This window comes from Lagenorhynchus albirostris, chromosome 15 (genome assembly GCF_949774975.1).
Source record: "Lagenorhynchus albirostris chromosome 15, mLagAlb1.1, whole genome shotgun sequence".
Lineage (NCBI taxonomy): Eukaryota > Metazoa > Chordata > Mammalia > Artiodactyla > Delphinidae > Lagenorhynchus > Lagenorhynchus albirostris.
Genome location: NC_083109.1, coordinates 22577496 through 22593312, shown reverse-complemented (window position 1 = coordinate 22593312; position 15817 = coordinate 22577496). Strand labels below are relative to the sequence as shown.

General features: G+C 57.4%; 1 protein-coding gene across 5 annotated transcripts in view; it reads right to left on the bottom strand.

Moving 5' to 3' along the window:
- Positions 1–11543, bottom strand: part of MTCL2 (microtubule crosslinking factor 2) — a 70224-nt gene extending 58681 nt beyond the window's left edge. For 3 of the 5 annotated variants that reach the window (XM_060124336.1, XM_060124337.1, XM_060124340.1), the window contains exon 1: positions 10759–11542. In XM_060124336.1, the coding sequence (XP_059980319.1) occupies positions 10759–11433 (675 nt within the window). In that variant the 5' untranslated portion in view covers positions 11434–11542. Of the gene's footprint in view, positions 1–10758 lie in introns of all 5 variants that reach the window. The other 2 variants (XM_060124339.1, XM_060124338.1) reach the window with 1 other exon arrangement.
- Positions 11544–15817: the final 4274 nt, after the last annotated feature.

Genomic DNA, 15817 nt, shown 5'->3' with positions numbered 1-15817 from the left:
TTCACAGTATGTAAATCACCGGACTTGAAAGCAAAACAGAAGGCTGATCCTGCCTACCTGTCCATCTTCATCTCCCCCCGTTCCTCCTCTTGTTGGCTACACTCTAGCCACTCGGGTCTTCTCCCCGCAGCCAGAAGACACCTTGCCTGTCCTACCTCTAAGCCTCTGCCTGGATTCCCCTCCCCTGCATCTCCCACTACCGGCTCCCCGTCCTGCTTGAAGCCTCCTCTTAAATGCCACCTCCTCAGAGAAGCCTTCCAGACCCTTCTAAGCCCACTGTGTTCATCTCAACCCCGTGTTTCTTTCAAGGAGCGTATCACAGGTCCCAGCCCAACTGCGTCCCTGCCCAATTTCAAACCTTACCCAAATTTATCACCTCCTGCCCAGGTTCTAGGGACCCAACCCACCAATGGGCAACAGACCCAGGAAGAATGACAGCTGAGCTAAGGGACCCAGAACCTTCACTCTGCGGGAGCCTCTGCCTGGCCTGCCTTCTCCCACACCACCCTGCCCCCCACGGTTCCTCCCTCAGGCCAAAGCCCAGGCTGCCTGCCCATCTGCCACCCTGGCTCTGGCCCGGGCCACTCACCCTAGCCCGGAAGGGCTGACCTGCAGTTTGGGCCAGCAGTGGCCACAAGGGCGGCATGCCAGACCCCCGAGAGGCCAGGGCAGCCATCTGCTGTCCCTTCTGCCTGTCCTCCAGGGTGTGTCAAGGCTCCAGATGAGATCTTCACACTTGGATCCCAAGGAGGGCAGAAGGCTCTGCAGAGCTCCACTTTCCTCCCAGGTCAAAAGCCAAGACTGTGGGAGTAGCAGCAGGCGGAGGGGAACCCAGAGGCACCATCCCTTCACAAGCAGGGACACTGAGGCCTAGAGAGGGACTGGGGACAACCCCATAGTCCCCCAGACTGAACAGAGTCAAGCAGGGAGGGACTCGGGGTTCCCACCTCCCAGCTTAGCCTCATTGCCTGGAGGCTGGGCTCTAGTTTTAGGGGAGTCAGGGTCAAGGGTCCTGGAAGAGGAGGGCCAGGACCCCAGCCAGGCACGGCCATGCTACACAATGCCCCCTCCCACTGGCATGGAGGCTGCCTGGTCCCAGTGACACACAGGGTCATGAGGGAAGACAGGGTCCTGAACTTACCTCTCTAACAGCAATAAACAGTAACAGGCACGGAGCTCGCTGAGCACTCCCCCGTGCCATGCACGTGCCAGGTAGCACACACTACCTCACTGTATCCCCAGCCACCCCACTGACTGGTGAGGAACTGAGGTCAGAAAGGTCTACTCAAGGTCACAGTTCAATGGCACAGCCAGGATTTGAGTCCAATTTGAGCTCCAGTAAACGAGACTAGACAGTCTCTATAATGGGACAACAGTGAGAATCATAATAGCTAACATTTACAAGGGTTTACCATGTGCCAGACACCTGGCTGAGATCTGAGTGAATGTCCGTTATCTCAATGACAGTCCCTTTGAGGAAAGTGCTATTACTTTACGCCCATTTTACAGATAAGTAAACAGAGGCTCAGGAAGATGAAGGCTCCAAAGGCAATCAGGAGTGAGCCTCCCAGATGTGGCACAGCTCTGTGCATGAGACCACAGACACTCTCTCTGGTGGGGAGCTGTGTGTGTGTGTGCGTGTGTGGAAGGGGTGGGCAGGGAGGAGATGCCCGGAGAACACTGCCCACCAAGGCCAGGCCTGGCTTGTCACTGCCCCATTCCAGGCCTCACCCGCCAGAGCAGGGAGACCTCTGCAGTCCCTGATGCCTCTGGGGAGGCACTCACAGCGGGGACACCCGACAGCATCCCTCCTGTCCTTTCTCTGTTGACAGGAAGGAAGGCAGCTTTTGGATCTGGATGTGTTTAAAACATCCCCCAAAGGACCTCTGGGCCACAGCCAAATCTCTGAGCAAAGAGCATCACGAGATCCCAGTCCTTCTGCCTCTTGCCACTTGCAGGCTGTGTGACCTCTGGCAAGCCCTTTAACCTCTCTGAGCCTCAGTTTACTTACACTTGTGTGAAAGGAAGGGGTTAAGTCCCACCCTGGTAAGATCCCTGCCCTCATGCAGAGCACATAGGGGGAGGGGCTGGAGTGAAACCTGTAATTATCCAATTAATAATCTAATTACTGTAGAGGTAAATGCCCCAAAGGAGCCTATAGGAAGCCCCTTCGTGTCTAACACAGGAGCCTGGCCTGGAGCTGAACACATGACGGTGGAGGAGGAAACCAAGGGAGGCGGGAGGGAACTACAGTAAAAAGGCCCCCGCAGTGGGAAGAATGCAGGGATAGAGGCTTGGGGTGCATGGAGCGCTCAGAACTGGGGTGGACCAGGGGTGAGGTGAGGCTGAGAAAGGCAGGACCACACAGGCCACCCAGGCAATTGGGCAGGGCCCAGGAGGGGTGTGGAGGCGAGAGGCTGATGCAACTGACCCAGAAGATCCCATGTGGATCTGGGGCAAAACCACGGGAAAGATGTTTAACTGGTCCAGCCTAGCCACAGGACCCAAAACAGTTTTTCTATTGGAGCCCGAGCTTCTCTTTGCGGTGCAGGCAATGGGAGATTATTCACCCCAGTCTTAGAATGTGGGACCCCAAAGGCAGCCCTGCATCAGCAAAGGAGTATCAGCATCCCCATTTTACAGATGAGGAGACTGAAGCTTATAAAGGCAAAGCTCATAGAGGAAAAGGCGGAACCAGGATTCAAGCCCAGGTGGGCTCGGCTCTAGACCACAGTGCTCTTCACCACCTTGGACCCCAGAGAAGGGAAAGGCTGGCCTGCTGCTCTCACCTTCTCTGACTCCCTGCCATTCCTCAGGGAGGCCAGTGCCATCCGCCGACCTGTGGGCCTCCAGTGAATGCCAGGGCCAGCCTGGCCCAGAACACCCCAGAGTCTCTAGCTCTTTCCCCACCCCAGCTCCAAGTTCCTTCTGGCACCAGAAGGAAGAGAATGTGACTGCCGATGAGGTCACGCCTATGGGGCATCCGGAGCAACGACCTTAGTAATAACCTTGGCTGCTGGTCAGGCCTCTGCTTAGAACTTAGCCGAGCCCCTCCCCTGGGGAACTCTCTCTGCCCCAGAGGCTACACAGGACATGGGGATCCCTCCCTTCTGCTGTGCCCAGGACAGTGCTGGATGTGCCACATACCTGAATACTAATCCTCCCAAGTGCTCTGCAAGAAAGGGATTAAGTTCCCATTTTACAGATAGGAAGACTGAGGCTTGATGAAGGGGGCTTGCACATGGGGTTCATGTACAGGGAGGAGGTGACAAAGCAAGGTTTGGCCCCAGACCTGATCCCAAAGGTGGAATTTGTCCACCTTCCTCCCGAGAGGCCCTGGGGCCCTGTGTCCGGTGCTCCAGACACATGGAAAGGAGGCAGCTCCTAGCTCTGCTATAGGTCAACACGGCCCCCTCCCAGCAAGGCGTTCACAATGCCTCGGCTCAGTTCGGCATCCAGTGCCCTTCCCCAGCAGGCCCAACTCCCCTTCCCAGCCTCTCCCTCACCACTGCCACCCCCAACTCCCTCCAGCTCTTCTGTTTTAAGCCTGCAGCCGGCCTGCAGCCCACCTGCAGACCCTGATCACTGCCTTTCCTTCAACCATGCAACAAATATTTATTGAGTCCCTATGATGTGCCAGGCACGGTCCCAGCAGCTGGACACAGAGGCAGTCATTCAAGGCTAACGCCTCAACTCTAATGCCTCCTCCTCCAGGAAGTCTTCCAGGTCCCTCCTCTGAGTGCCCACATGTCCTCCAACCTTCTCTATCCTGGCCTCCTTTTCCCAGGCAGAATCAGGCACCCTTTAGGGATGGCAGTGGCATGGCCCTCCACAGTCCCCAGCAAAGGGGGAGGGGGAGGAGGCGGGAGATGAGGGCAAGCAGGAAATTCCGAGGAAATTAGAAGGGAGTTGCCCCTGGGCGCTGGCAGGCCTGACAATTGCTCCATTTCACTCAGCTCATTGGGCCCAGGCCCAAGCGCTGCGTGTCCAGGGCCTGAGGGCCTTTGGTGCCTCTTCTCCACCTTGGTGACCTGCCAGCCCCTTATCTGCCTACATACCACTCAGCCCCAGCCAGGCTCCTAGGACCCCCAGATCCAGAAGACTGCAAAGTCAAGCCCCTGCCACACTCCTCACTGTTCCCAGCAGCCTAGTGGAAGGAAGCCTCGTGGAGGAGCTAAAAACAGTAGTTTGTACACATGAGCTCCAGGGAGACACGGGCCAGGATTTCCTGCGTTTCTGTGTAGCTGAAGTGTCACAGCCAGTTTGTGTGTGTGTGTGCGTCTGGGTAACCTGGGCTGTGGTCTTTGGCTCCTGTTAGCAAATGCTACGGGCCTGACATCTGAGTGCCCTGTGCTCGTGTCCTGCTTCTGTGTACGTGGCTACATGTCTTGCTCATGTGCGTCTCTTGGGTGTGTGTCTGTGAGCCCCGGGTGTGCAAGGACCTCTGCTGCTTGCTCTCTTTGTGGAAGAGGCAGCGGGGGTGGCTGGGTGATGAGCTGTGTCTGTGCCCGCTGGGCAGGGGCGTATCCGTGGATTTCCGCGGATGCGAGCACCTGTGTGTAATGACTCTGTGTGGGTTTGTGTGTGCCCCCGCATATGCGTGTGTGCTTCCGATATGTCTGAGGGTGTCTCCAGGGTGTGTCCATCTCTGGGACATGGCCAAGTGTGTCTGGGGGTGTGTAAGGGTGTGTTTCTGAGCCAGCAGTCTCCTAGGTGGTGTGAGTCTCTGTTGTGTCTGTTTGATAACTGCGGGTGTGATGAGACAGGAGGTGGTGTATCTTGCATGGGTTTGTGTACTTCTCTGAGCAGGTATCCTCCCTGCTAAGTCTGGAGGTGTGCTTCTGCAAACAGACAGCACAAGCACGTCCCTGGATGTGTATGTGAGACATGTGTGAGGAGTCGTGGATCTCTGAGCACACGCTGTGAATGTGTACCTGTGTTTGTGTGTGCAAGAAAGAGTGTGCCCAGGGACACAGGCCAAACCCCTCTGTAAGGAATGCTGGGAGCCCTGGTAGCTTCGTGGTCCCCCTAAGGCCTCAGCAGCAGCCCCCTCACCTTCTGCATCTCATTCTCCCTCTCGCTGGAGCTGCCCCCCGCCCCCCATGACAGGCGACCAGCTAAGGATCCTTAAAGACCCAGTTCTCAGAGCAGCTTCTTTCAGGCCACCTCTCAGCTGCCACAGGGAGGGCTGGGACTAGCCAGGAGCTTTGCTGACCATGGTGACCACTCCTCTCCCCCCCCACAGTGACAGATATACTGGAGTCCTCCCCCTACAGCTCCCAGGACCTGAGAGCTTCACAACTTGTGGGTTACTGCCCCAGACACCTGGCACAGGGCCTAGAAGCAGGTATGGGAATGGTGACAACCAAGACAGGCACTAACATTTACTGTGCACTCGATCTATATCATCACTCGGAAAAGGGCCCCCATGACCCTGGGGCAGACATGCTTACCTCCCATTTTTCAGAAGGAAAAACAGACTCTGAAAGACTGAGAATCTCACCCAGAGTCACAAAGCTTAAAGCTGGCAACACCAGGTGAGAACCCTGCTCTGTGAAACTTGGAGGCACAAGCCGCCTCTGGGAGAGGGTGGAAGAGAGCCTGGGGAAGGGAGCTCCTTGGGGTTGTCTAGTGAGGTTCCCAAGTATACCAGCTGTGCAATCTCGGGCACATTACATAACCTCTCGGTTTCCTCATCTGTCAAATGGGTCTGGTATCAGAACCCTCCACACAGGATTGCTGTGAGGACTAAAGGACTTACTTAACCCAGAGCCTGGCACACTGGAAATGATCTAATTGTTGATGGCATTTGTGAGCAAGTACCACAGAAGGCGGGGGATCAGTGGTCTGGGGGTGTCCAGGCCAGCTCTAACATTCCAGCACTCTGGATTCCAACCTAACCATTATCTAACCCTTAAGTCTCGATCCAAACCCCCATCACTTCCTCCAAGACCTCAGAGCCCTGGTCCCAATCACACTTTCTACTGGTGCAGGGCACACATTCATGTACACACACGCAGGCACGTGTCCCCCGCTCGCCGCCTGCAGGCTCCAGGTTCTCGGCCCCAGCAGATGTCATTCTCTACTTGCTCCCAACAAGTCTTAGCCTGGAGCCCTGCACACAACAGAATTCCTCTCAACAATTTATGTCCCAGACTAGACACGCTGTTAGCAACCACAAGCTCATGCTCCAGTCGGACTGTAGAAAGAACAGGACCCAGGGTTAGACCAACCAGGTTGGAATCCCGGCTGTGTGACCAGGAGCCTCCATTTGCCCAAGTGTGCAATGGGAACTGGAGGGGAATTAGATGCTTCCTCTGGGCCCTTCTGGCTGACAGCTAGATTGGCTACACTTCAAACACTCACACGTAGACCCTCCAAGGAGGTGGGGGAGGCCTCGCTTCATGAAGCCCACTCAGCATGGAATGTGATCACTCCTTCCTGTCCTCCTCGGAGCAGCTCCTGATTTATCAACATCCTAAAGCTAGGGGGATCCACCCTCCTGGCTTCTCCCAGCTCCCTCAAGAATGAAGGCTTTGGGCTTCCCTGGTGGCGCAGTGGTTGAGAATCCGCCTGCCGACGCAGGGGACGCGGGTTCGTGCCCCGGTCCGGGAAGATCCCACATGCCGCGGAGCGGCTGGGTCCGTGAGCCATGGCCGCTGAGCCTGTGCTCCGCAATGGGAGAGGCCACAGCAGTGAAAGGCTCGCGTACCACAAAAAAAAAAAAAAAAAAAAAAAAAAAAATGAAGGCTTTGACATCCTAACTGCTCATTGGCTAACAATAATAACAATTCCCTAAAAGATGCGGGATTTCGGGCTTCCCTGGTGGCACGGTGGTTGAGAGTCCGCCTGCCGATGCAGGGGACACGGGTTCGTGCCCCGGTCTGGGAAGATCCCACATGCCGCGGAGCGGCTGGGCCCATGAGCTGTGGCCGCTGAGCCTGCGCGTCCGGAGCCTGTGCTCCGCAACGGGAGAGGCCACAACAGTGAGAGGCCTGCGTACCGCAAAAAAAAAAAAAAAAAAAGATGCGGGATTTCAATGCTTGCAAAATGTCTTCTTATCTAGTCACAACTCCCTGATTCCTGAAAACAATCCTATGAAGTTGCCCAGGCAGGTTCCATCATCTTCATTTTATAGATGAAAAAAAAAAAAAAAAAGAGCTCAGAGAGGCCAAGTGACTTGCTCATGGCCACACAGTAAACAGCAGAGTCAGGTCTCTAGACCAAGTCTTTGGGCTCCAACGCTCAGATTCTTCCATCCACACCAGGTGGGTTCCCAGCATGTCCTCAAAAGGTGCATGGGCAACAGTTAGTGGTGATGGGGAGATGGAAGACTTCAGACCACCAGGGTTTTGAAGGTCAAACAGTCCATGTGTCTGCCCTGCAGCCAAAGCTGTCTCTTAGAATCCTGGAACCTTAAAAGTTAATAACCTTCAGACTTCCTCGGCTGAGGTCAGGCAACTCAACTACAGCCTCCACATAAATATCCTCCTCAAGTAATCACAACCACCACATTTCGTGCCGTTTACCAGCCGCTTTCCACAAACCCCATGTCTTTATCCAACATGCAAGGTTGAATAACTCTGAATAACTCAACGGACAGCAAGCTCACTCCCTTCTCTGTAGCAGCTCCTTCTGTCGTCTCACTGAGAGAGAGCTGCCCCATTTCCACTTTTTCCACTCGGGCCCCAGAGTAAGCCTCATGCCACAGGAGATCTGCCGTCACCCGCAAGGTCTTCCCCAGTTGATGGTTCCCAGGGCCGCCCGCCAGCTGGGAGGTGAGCTCGAGCAGGGCCCCACTGGACTCAGTGGGACTCAGCCCAAGGCAGCACGAGGCCTGCTGGGAACATACTGGGGATCTGAAGTCCTTCTCCTGGTAACTCAGATCCTGCATCTTAGAAGCAAAGTGGCCCAGAGGGGCAGGAAACACATCAAGAGTACAAGGTACTCTTACTCCAAGCCTGGCTGCCTGGAGAACTGGCTCTGGGACCTGGAACAAGTCCCCTCCCCGGTGTGGCCACAGTTGACTCATCTGTAGAATGAACAAAACAACACCTCCCGTAACAGCCTCTACATCTATGGCCCACATTCAGGGCTCTAGATTTTCATCTTGCCTCTGTGAGGCTGGCAGCTGGAGAGAAGTTCAGGGACTGACCCATGTATACACAGTGTAACTGCACAATCTGGTCCTGCTCTCCTCTCCATCCAATCTCCTTCCTCTCTCCAGCCTTGGCACTGATCCTCGAACTCCACGAGCTTTTTCCTACTTCCCTGGGCCTGGAATGGTCTTACTCCAGCTCCTTATTCAGCTGGCGCCAGCTCATCCTTCAGCCCCTGGCTTCCCTTTGCACCCCCAGCCCCAGCTTCATGTGCTCTCGGCACACTGTGTCCTTCCCCACCCTTATCACGATCCGTACTGTGACGCAGTGTATGACTTGTTTAATCCCAGTCTCCCCCACTAGATGAACAGCTCCATGAAAACAGACACTTCGTCCTCGCCCATGGCCGTCTCCTCAGATCTGCTCTAGTGTCTGGTACACAGTAGGCCTTAAATAAGTAGTTGGTGAATGAATGAACGAGGGGCCGGGACTGCTTCAGGTGGGGAGGAGGATCTATTCTGCCCCCATGGAGTCCACAAGAGAACATGATAAGCGCCCACGGAAATGTGTCTCATACCACTTGAGAACAGCAGTGATCGAAATTACCCTCATCTGAGGCTCGCTACATGCCAGGCGCTCTAGTGGTGTTTGCACACATAACTCATTTAACCCTTAAGGCTGGAAGACGTGTGATGTCCCTTTATACAACGAGGAAACTGAGGTCCAGAGACATTAAGTAACTGGCCCAAGATCACACAGCCAGGAAGGCACAGACCCCAGATCTAACAGTGGCCTAAGACCTGCACGTGAAGCCAGAAACACTGCGTGAATGGGGGAAATTGAGGCTGCACCCTGACCCAGGCAGTGGGAGGTCCCCAGCCTGGCCCTGGCCCCTGTGAGACCTTAGGCTCGATCCCCAGGCTTCTGGAACTATTTTCCATCTTAACAGTCATGGGTGGCTCATAGGGACTCCAGAGCTCCGCCTGCTGACTTCCTGGAATGAACAGGAGCCCACAGGGGTGGGTGCGTGCGACCCTAAAGCAAAGCTCTATGGCCCATCTTCCCTTGCCAAGGGGAGCAGTTGAGGCCAGGAGGCAGGAGTGAGGAGCTCGGGGTCCAAGTTTAGAGCAGCTCAGGCAAGGAGTACTGGAAGCAGCTCAGAGCACCAACTGGGCAGGGCCAGGCTTCCTTCTGGCTTGTCTCCCTCCTCTTACCCCCCCTCCACTTGTCTTCTCCTCACCACTGGCTTTTGAATACTATAGGAGCTGACTGAACCCCTGATTGTCAACAGCAAATGGGGTCTTTAGGAAGGCTTACCCTCTCAATTAACAGATGAGAAAACTAAGCCCCGGCCTGAGGAGAGGTTAGAGGCTAAAGGGGTAGATTATTCTGATTCAGACAGACCCTGTCCTTCTATTCTACAACAGTCACTAAACGTACGCTGGATAGCAGATGCTGGGGAAAATAGGGAAGGGGAAACACAGTTAAGTAAGATCTTACAGACTCTAATGAGAGAGAAACCCTTTTGGCCAGAAGAGCTACAATGCGAAGCTAAGTGCTGCTGGGCAGACGTAAATTAGCAGAGTGCCGTGAACTCGGCGGCTCCTGGCCAGGGGTGCTCTGGGTACTGTGCCAGGACATCAACTAATAAGAGCAGGTACATTTCAGCCTCTTCCAAACCACGCCCAGCCAGTGGTGGCAGAACCCATGACGCTTCCCAGGCCAATATCGACACACAGGGCTGGGCTGTCCCTAAAGCTGCCTCGGTGCCAGGCAGTGGGCAGACAGAGGCTGGCCTGCACCCAGCAGGTGCTAATGTCCACTGAAAGCGTGAAGGCCAAGCCTGCTCTCCCGGGGAAACTCTCAGGTCCCCACTGCGCCCCCCCAGAGGAATGGCCCCTTTCAGATGTCAGCTTCCCTCCTCTCACTGGCAACATGGGAAGGAGATGGGCACTGCCGTGGGGCACCAGTGCAGCTGCTGCGTGCACAGGGCCTGTCCCAAACTGGGCAGAAGACAATACCCTGGGATTTAGGAAGCTGCCTCTGAACCGGTTCTCCCTCGACATCATCCTCTCAGACTGTGGGACCGTTAGGGCGGAAGTCGGACTCTAGCCAAGGGGATGTTCCCAGATGTCAATGCTTTCAAACCGGACCCGCCCTGAAAGGCAGGCAGGGACAGGCCTGAGCCAGGAAAGCCCTGGGTAAAGACTCAGGATGGTGTTCTGGCCTCTCCTTGGCAGGGGATGGCCACAGGTCTCCCTGGCAGCACCGCACAGCAGTGCCTGTCCCAGAAAGGAGAGCCGCCAGAGGCCTAGCCTCTGGCTTGGGGGTGGAGGCTCTGAGCAGCTGCATCAGAGGTCCAGCCCCTCACTGAGTACCCACCCCCATCCCAAGTCCCGCATCTAGGCATCCTCCAAAGTACTTTTCTCAAGCTCCCCTTCCCAAATCAGGGTCCTTTGGGCAGTCTCCTCTTCCAGGTTCCTTCCTCAGGAGACGGTGTCCCAGATACAACAGGAAGCGGGATGTGAGGGAGCCCCTGAGGGTTTAGGCCCCTTTCCCAGCTCGTGCGGTGGGACAGCGGGCCGGCTGGTGCCTCAGGCCGGTGGGGCTGACACCCGCGCCTCCCCGCGGCCTCCCTTTCCCGCACCAGCGCCCTCACCTTGAGATAGTCGTTTTCTGAGCGCAGCTCCTCCAGCTCTCGCACGAAGCCGCCGGGCCCGCAGTCCAGCATCTCCTCGGTGAGGTCGGAGAAGGCGAGCGAGGCACTGAGTGGCAGGCGGCTGCTCCCCACCGACGACGCGGCCACCGACGGCTCCTCGGGGGAGGCGGGGGGCCGCGGAGGCTGTTGTGCGGACGGCGCAGGCTGGGACGGCTGCCCGGTGCGGGCCCCCGCCGGGCCCCCGGCCGCCGACTCAGCGTCGCTGCTCAGCGCCAGCTCCAGGCCCAGCAGGCGCGCCTCCTCCGACGCGCAGTCCGACACCTCCGAGCTGCTGTCGGTGAGGCTGGGCGGCGGTGGCGGCGGTCGCGGCCCGGTACCCGGGCGCGGACGGCCCTTGGCGCGGACCCCAGTGCGGACACCGGCCACCCGGGTCCCTGAGCCCCGCGCCCCGGACGCCACCGCACGCCCCTTCTTGTCGGGCCGCGCCGAGGACGCGGCGCTGCAGGCGGCTGCTGAGCCCGGGCCTGGGCCGCGGCGGCCCTTGGCCAGCGACCAGCCGGCCACGTCCTTGGGCCGGGCCGGCGACGGCGCGCGGTGGCTCTTCTTCCTCTCCGGAGCGGGAGCAGGCGGGGGGCCGCAGCCCCGAGCCGGGGACTCCCCCGCCGGCACCTCCATCGCGGCCTCCCTCGGCCTTAGCGAGCGGCGCGCATGGCCCGGGCCCGCCCGGCCTCCGCGCCCCGTGGGAGGCTCCTGGCGCCCCTCCGGCCGCTGGGGCCGCGGCTCCTCTCGGCCCACCTCAGCCCCCCGGCTGCGCTCCGGCCCCGACCCCCGCCGTACGGTCTCTCCGCTGCCCTGGGCTCGGAGAGAGCGGCCCGATCGCCTCCAGGCGCCCCGGCTCCGGCTCCGGCTCCGCCCGGCGCCCGCCCCTTCGGCCTCGCCGCGCCCCCGGAGCGCGCCCGGGCCCCGGCTGCCTGCACGCCGATCGCTCTCTCGAGCTCCGAGTCCGGCTGCGGCCCGGGCCCCGGCTCCGCCCGGCGCGGCCCGCCCCCCGCGCAGCCCCGCCAGCTCCCCGCCCAGCCGCCTCGGCTCGGGGGCGCGCGGCTCCGCGAACAAAAGGCGGACGCGGCGGGAGCGGCAGGGAGGGACACAGGCAGCGAGCGAGGGAGGGATCTGCGAAGCAACAGCGACCCCCTCGAGGGTCAGGCGGGCCGGGGCCGCTGTGGCCCGGACTCCCTTCCCCTCCGCTCCGCCGCCGCCCCCTCCCCTGCTGGCCTGGGGAACGCACCCGGCGGAGGCGTCCCTGCTCCCCTCGTCCGCGCAGGGGTCGCGCGAGCGGCGAGAGGGGGGACTCCTAGGTAGAGGCCGGGTGGACCTCAGATCGCGGGAGCCAGCATCCATATACACGCCGAGCGCCTCGCCCCTCGAGGCTGTGCAGAGCGTGCGCGAACTCCGCCCCCCTGAACCTCGCAGAGCAAGACCGATTATCCCAATGTACAGATGGGTAAACTGAAGCCAAGGGAAGACAGGCGATCAGCCCACGGTTAGCGGCAAAGCCGGGATGGAAGCCAGACCTCGCGCCTCCAGGGCGTGCTCCGCATCTTCTGGCTTGGCTTCCCTCTCACAGTCGTGGGGAGCGTCGGGCCCTGGGTGCATGCCCGGCTCTGCACGCCGTGAAAGGCTTGTGATCCCAGGCATACTCCCTCCTCCCCTGACCCCGGTCTCAGGTTCTGCGGGGCTAAAATGGAGGCGACCCGTTCTCAGGAGTCAGACCAGCGCATGCTTTGGGAATAGGTTTTGGCTCCCGTGGGGGGTGGTCCGAGCTGCACACGGTTGCCCTGATCCCCACACGTCCCCCACAGGAACAACTCCGGATAACCCCGGAGCCCCGGCTCTTGTGGGTGTCGTTTCTTTCCTTCCAGAACTGTGCTCCTGTGTTGTTGATTTTCCCTTGTGTCTGTCACGCCTTCCCCGCCCCCGCTCCTCGCTGCTACTTCCCATCGCCACCGAGCCGCAGCTGGGCAGAGCCACTTGAAGTCCTTTGGCTGCCCGGCAGGCAGGAGCTCACTCTCCGGGTAGCACCCCCTGGCGGGCTTGGGGGGCAAGGCTGGTGTTTACCGGTCTGCAGCCTCTTCTTCCTCCCTCTATTCCCCTTCCTTTCCTTTTCCTCCTCCTTCTCCCCCTTTCCTCCTTCCGTTTCCATTTCTCTCTTTCCCTCCTCTTCCTCTTCCCCCAAACCTGTTGCTTCACCTCCTCCTGCCCTTGACACACAGCTGGCCCAGGTCCACTCTGTTTCTGTGCCACCTGCCCCGCAGCGGTGAATACACTCCTGGGGTATGCCCTCTCCCAGTGAGGCACGGCTTCATCCCCATCTAGGTGTGTCTAGGTGTGTAAGTGCCCCCTCTATCCTCGGATCCTTCCTCTGGGTGCCCCCCACGGAGCCAGGTAAGGAACAGGGCCACTCAGCAGGTTCTCTGCAAACACTTCTTCAGGGGCATTTCCACCCCCATCCTGGCAAGGCACCTGCTCCCCTGCCCCCACTAACTGTCCACTCACCCAGTCCACAGGCACCAGACGGGACCCTGAGGGACACAGTGGTGGACTTGTCAATGGTGAGTTCCTGACCTCATGGAGCACACAGTAAAGGGAGGAGATGAGCCACAATAGACTCACCACAAACAGTGTGGCATGGCATTTCACAGGGGCGAGGGCCAGGGTAAGCCCTCCTGCTTCCCGGGCCTCAGAAAACGCCACTTAGTTTAGTCTGATGTAACAGATGACAGGGTCCTTCTAGCTCTGATGTCCCCGTTTCTTGTAGACTGGTTCTGGCCTGGCACAGAGAGATGCTGTGTGGCTCTCGGAAATTGTTTACCCTCTCTGAACTTCAGTTTCTCCACCTATGCAGAATGTGGGCTTGGAGATGTTGGATGGTGGGAATCCCAGCAGGGGATGTGCTACCTAGAGCAGGCTGCTCAGCCACTCCTGACACACCCATGGCCACACCAGCGGTGGCCTGGATCTCCCCATGTGGGCCTGGGCCCGAGTCCTGGCTCTACCACAAACCCTGACTGGGTCCCAACACTCATGGCTGAGCAGGGGGCTGATGGCCCTTCCTGCTTTGAAGGTCTTCGGATTTGGGGAGCCATGAATCCACATTGCAGCCCCTGAAGAGCCCGGAGAGCAGCAAGGTCCTGGTGGGGAGGGGCCCAGGGATTGGGTCAAGGTGAGGCTCTGGACTCAGGTCAGACCAGGGCAACAGCGAAAGGAGTAAGACTAGCCAGGGGCCCAGAATTGGCTCCATGCAGGCGGGGAGGCCACCTGGGTTTTCCTGAGCCCTGGGCACGCATGCCAGGCTGTGTGCTCAACACTTCAGCAGAGGATCTCAGAAAGGGTAGGAACTTCTTGTGGCTGATTATATTTTCCAAAGATAGGCTCAGCAATATATAGCTCATCCCAATTATTCTTTTTTACAGTGTGGCATTGACACTCTTCCAGTTGAGTGACGTGGTCTATGTTCCCTCTCCTTGAACCTGAGCAGACGTTTGTGACTGCCTCAACCAATAGAGAATGGCAGAAGTGACAGTGTGAAACTAGGTCATAAAAGGCAATATGGCTCTTACAGCTCAGTTTCTCTCTGCCCTCTGTTTCTCTGTGTCTCTCAGTCTCTGTCTCTCTCTCAATCCATTCTCCCTTGGGACGCAGCCACCATGTTGGGAGCAAACCCAAGCCTCATGCAGAGGCCACGTGAAGGTGCTCCAGCCAACAACTCCAGCTCCGGTCCCCGCTAAGCCCCGGACATGTGAGAGAAGGAACTTTCATATGATTCAGCCCCTAGCCTTGGAGCTGCCCCAGCTGATGCCAAGTGGAGCAGAAATGAGCTGTCCCAAACTGCAAAATATTGTTGTTCTAAGCCACTAATTTAGGGGGTAGTTTGTTACGCAGCAATGGATAACTGGAATGCTTGTTCAAGGTCATAAAGCTTGGAAGTGGCAGGGCTGGGGTTGATTGGAACCCAGGGCCATCCAGCTTCAGAGCCTGTTGTGCTACACTGTTGGGTGGTGTCCAGCTCAGGCACACAGTGTGTGCCATGTGAAGCTCTACTCCAGAAGGCATGAAGCGTTAAATGATTGTAAGAATTATATATCAGATTGTACAAAATGAAGATGCTGATCACCCAGTGGAAAAACAGTTTATGTTCTCCCATTCAAGTGGCTAAACTGACCAACATGATGGAAACTGAATGGAGAGTAAATCCTGGAAGGCTCCAAAGAGGAGGTGATTTAAAAAAAAATAAAGGTTATATTCCTTATACAAACCACTGGCTGAAGGAGAATTAGAAGAATTAGTAGGGAAACCTGCTTTTGTTGTTGTTGTTGTTTTTGGCCATACCACGTGGCATGCGGGAAGGATCTTAGTTCCCTGACCAGGGTTCGAACCCATGCCCTCTGCAGTGGAAGCATGGATTCTTAACCACTGGGCCACCAGGGAAGTCCCAGAACCTGCTTTAAATAGGGTAGTCAGGGAGGCCTCTCTTAGGAGGTGACCTTTAAACTGAGTTACTCAAAGAGCCAGAATAAGAGAATTCCAGGCAGAGAGAACAGCAAGGGCGAAGGCTGAAGGAGGAACAAGCTTGATAGATGTTTAAGGAAGTAAGAAGATCAGAATGACTGGCACTTGATGGGTGATAGAGGAAGGACAAAACAGAGCAGGACTGGACAGCAGGAGCCTCAGCAGCCCTGGGCAGGGCTTTATTGTTTGTTTGTTTTTAAAATATCTTTTATATATATATATATTTTAAAATTTTTGTTTATTTTTGGCTCCATTGAGGTTTCGTTGCTGTGCAACTTTCTCTAGTTGCAGTAAGCGGGGGCTACTCTTCGTTGCAGCAGACTTCTCATTGTGGTGGCTTCTCCTCTTGCGGAGCATGGGATCTAGGTGCGCGGGCTTCAGTAGTTGTGGCACACGGGCTCAGTAGTTGTGGCTCGTGGGCTCTAGAGCACAGGCTCAGTAGTTGTGGCACATGGGCCTAGTTGCTCTGTGGCATGTGGGATCTTCCTGGACC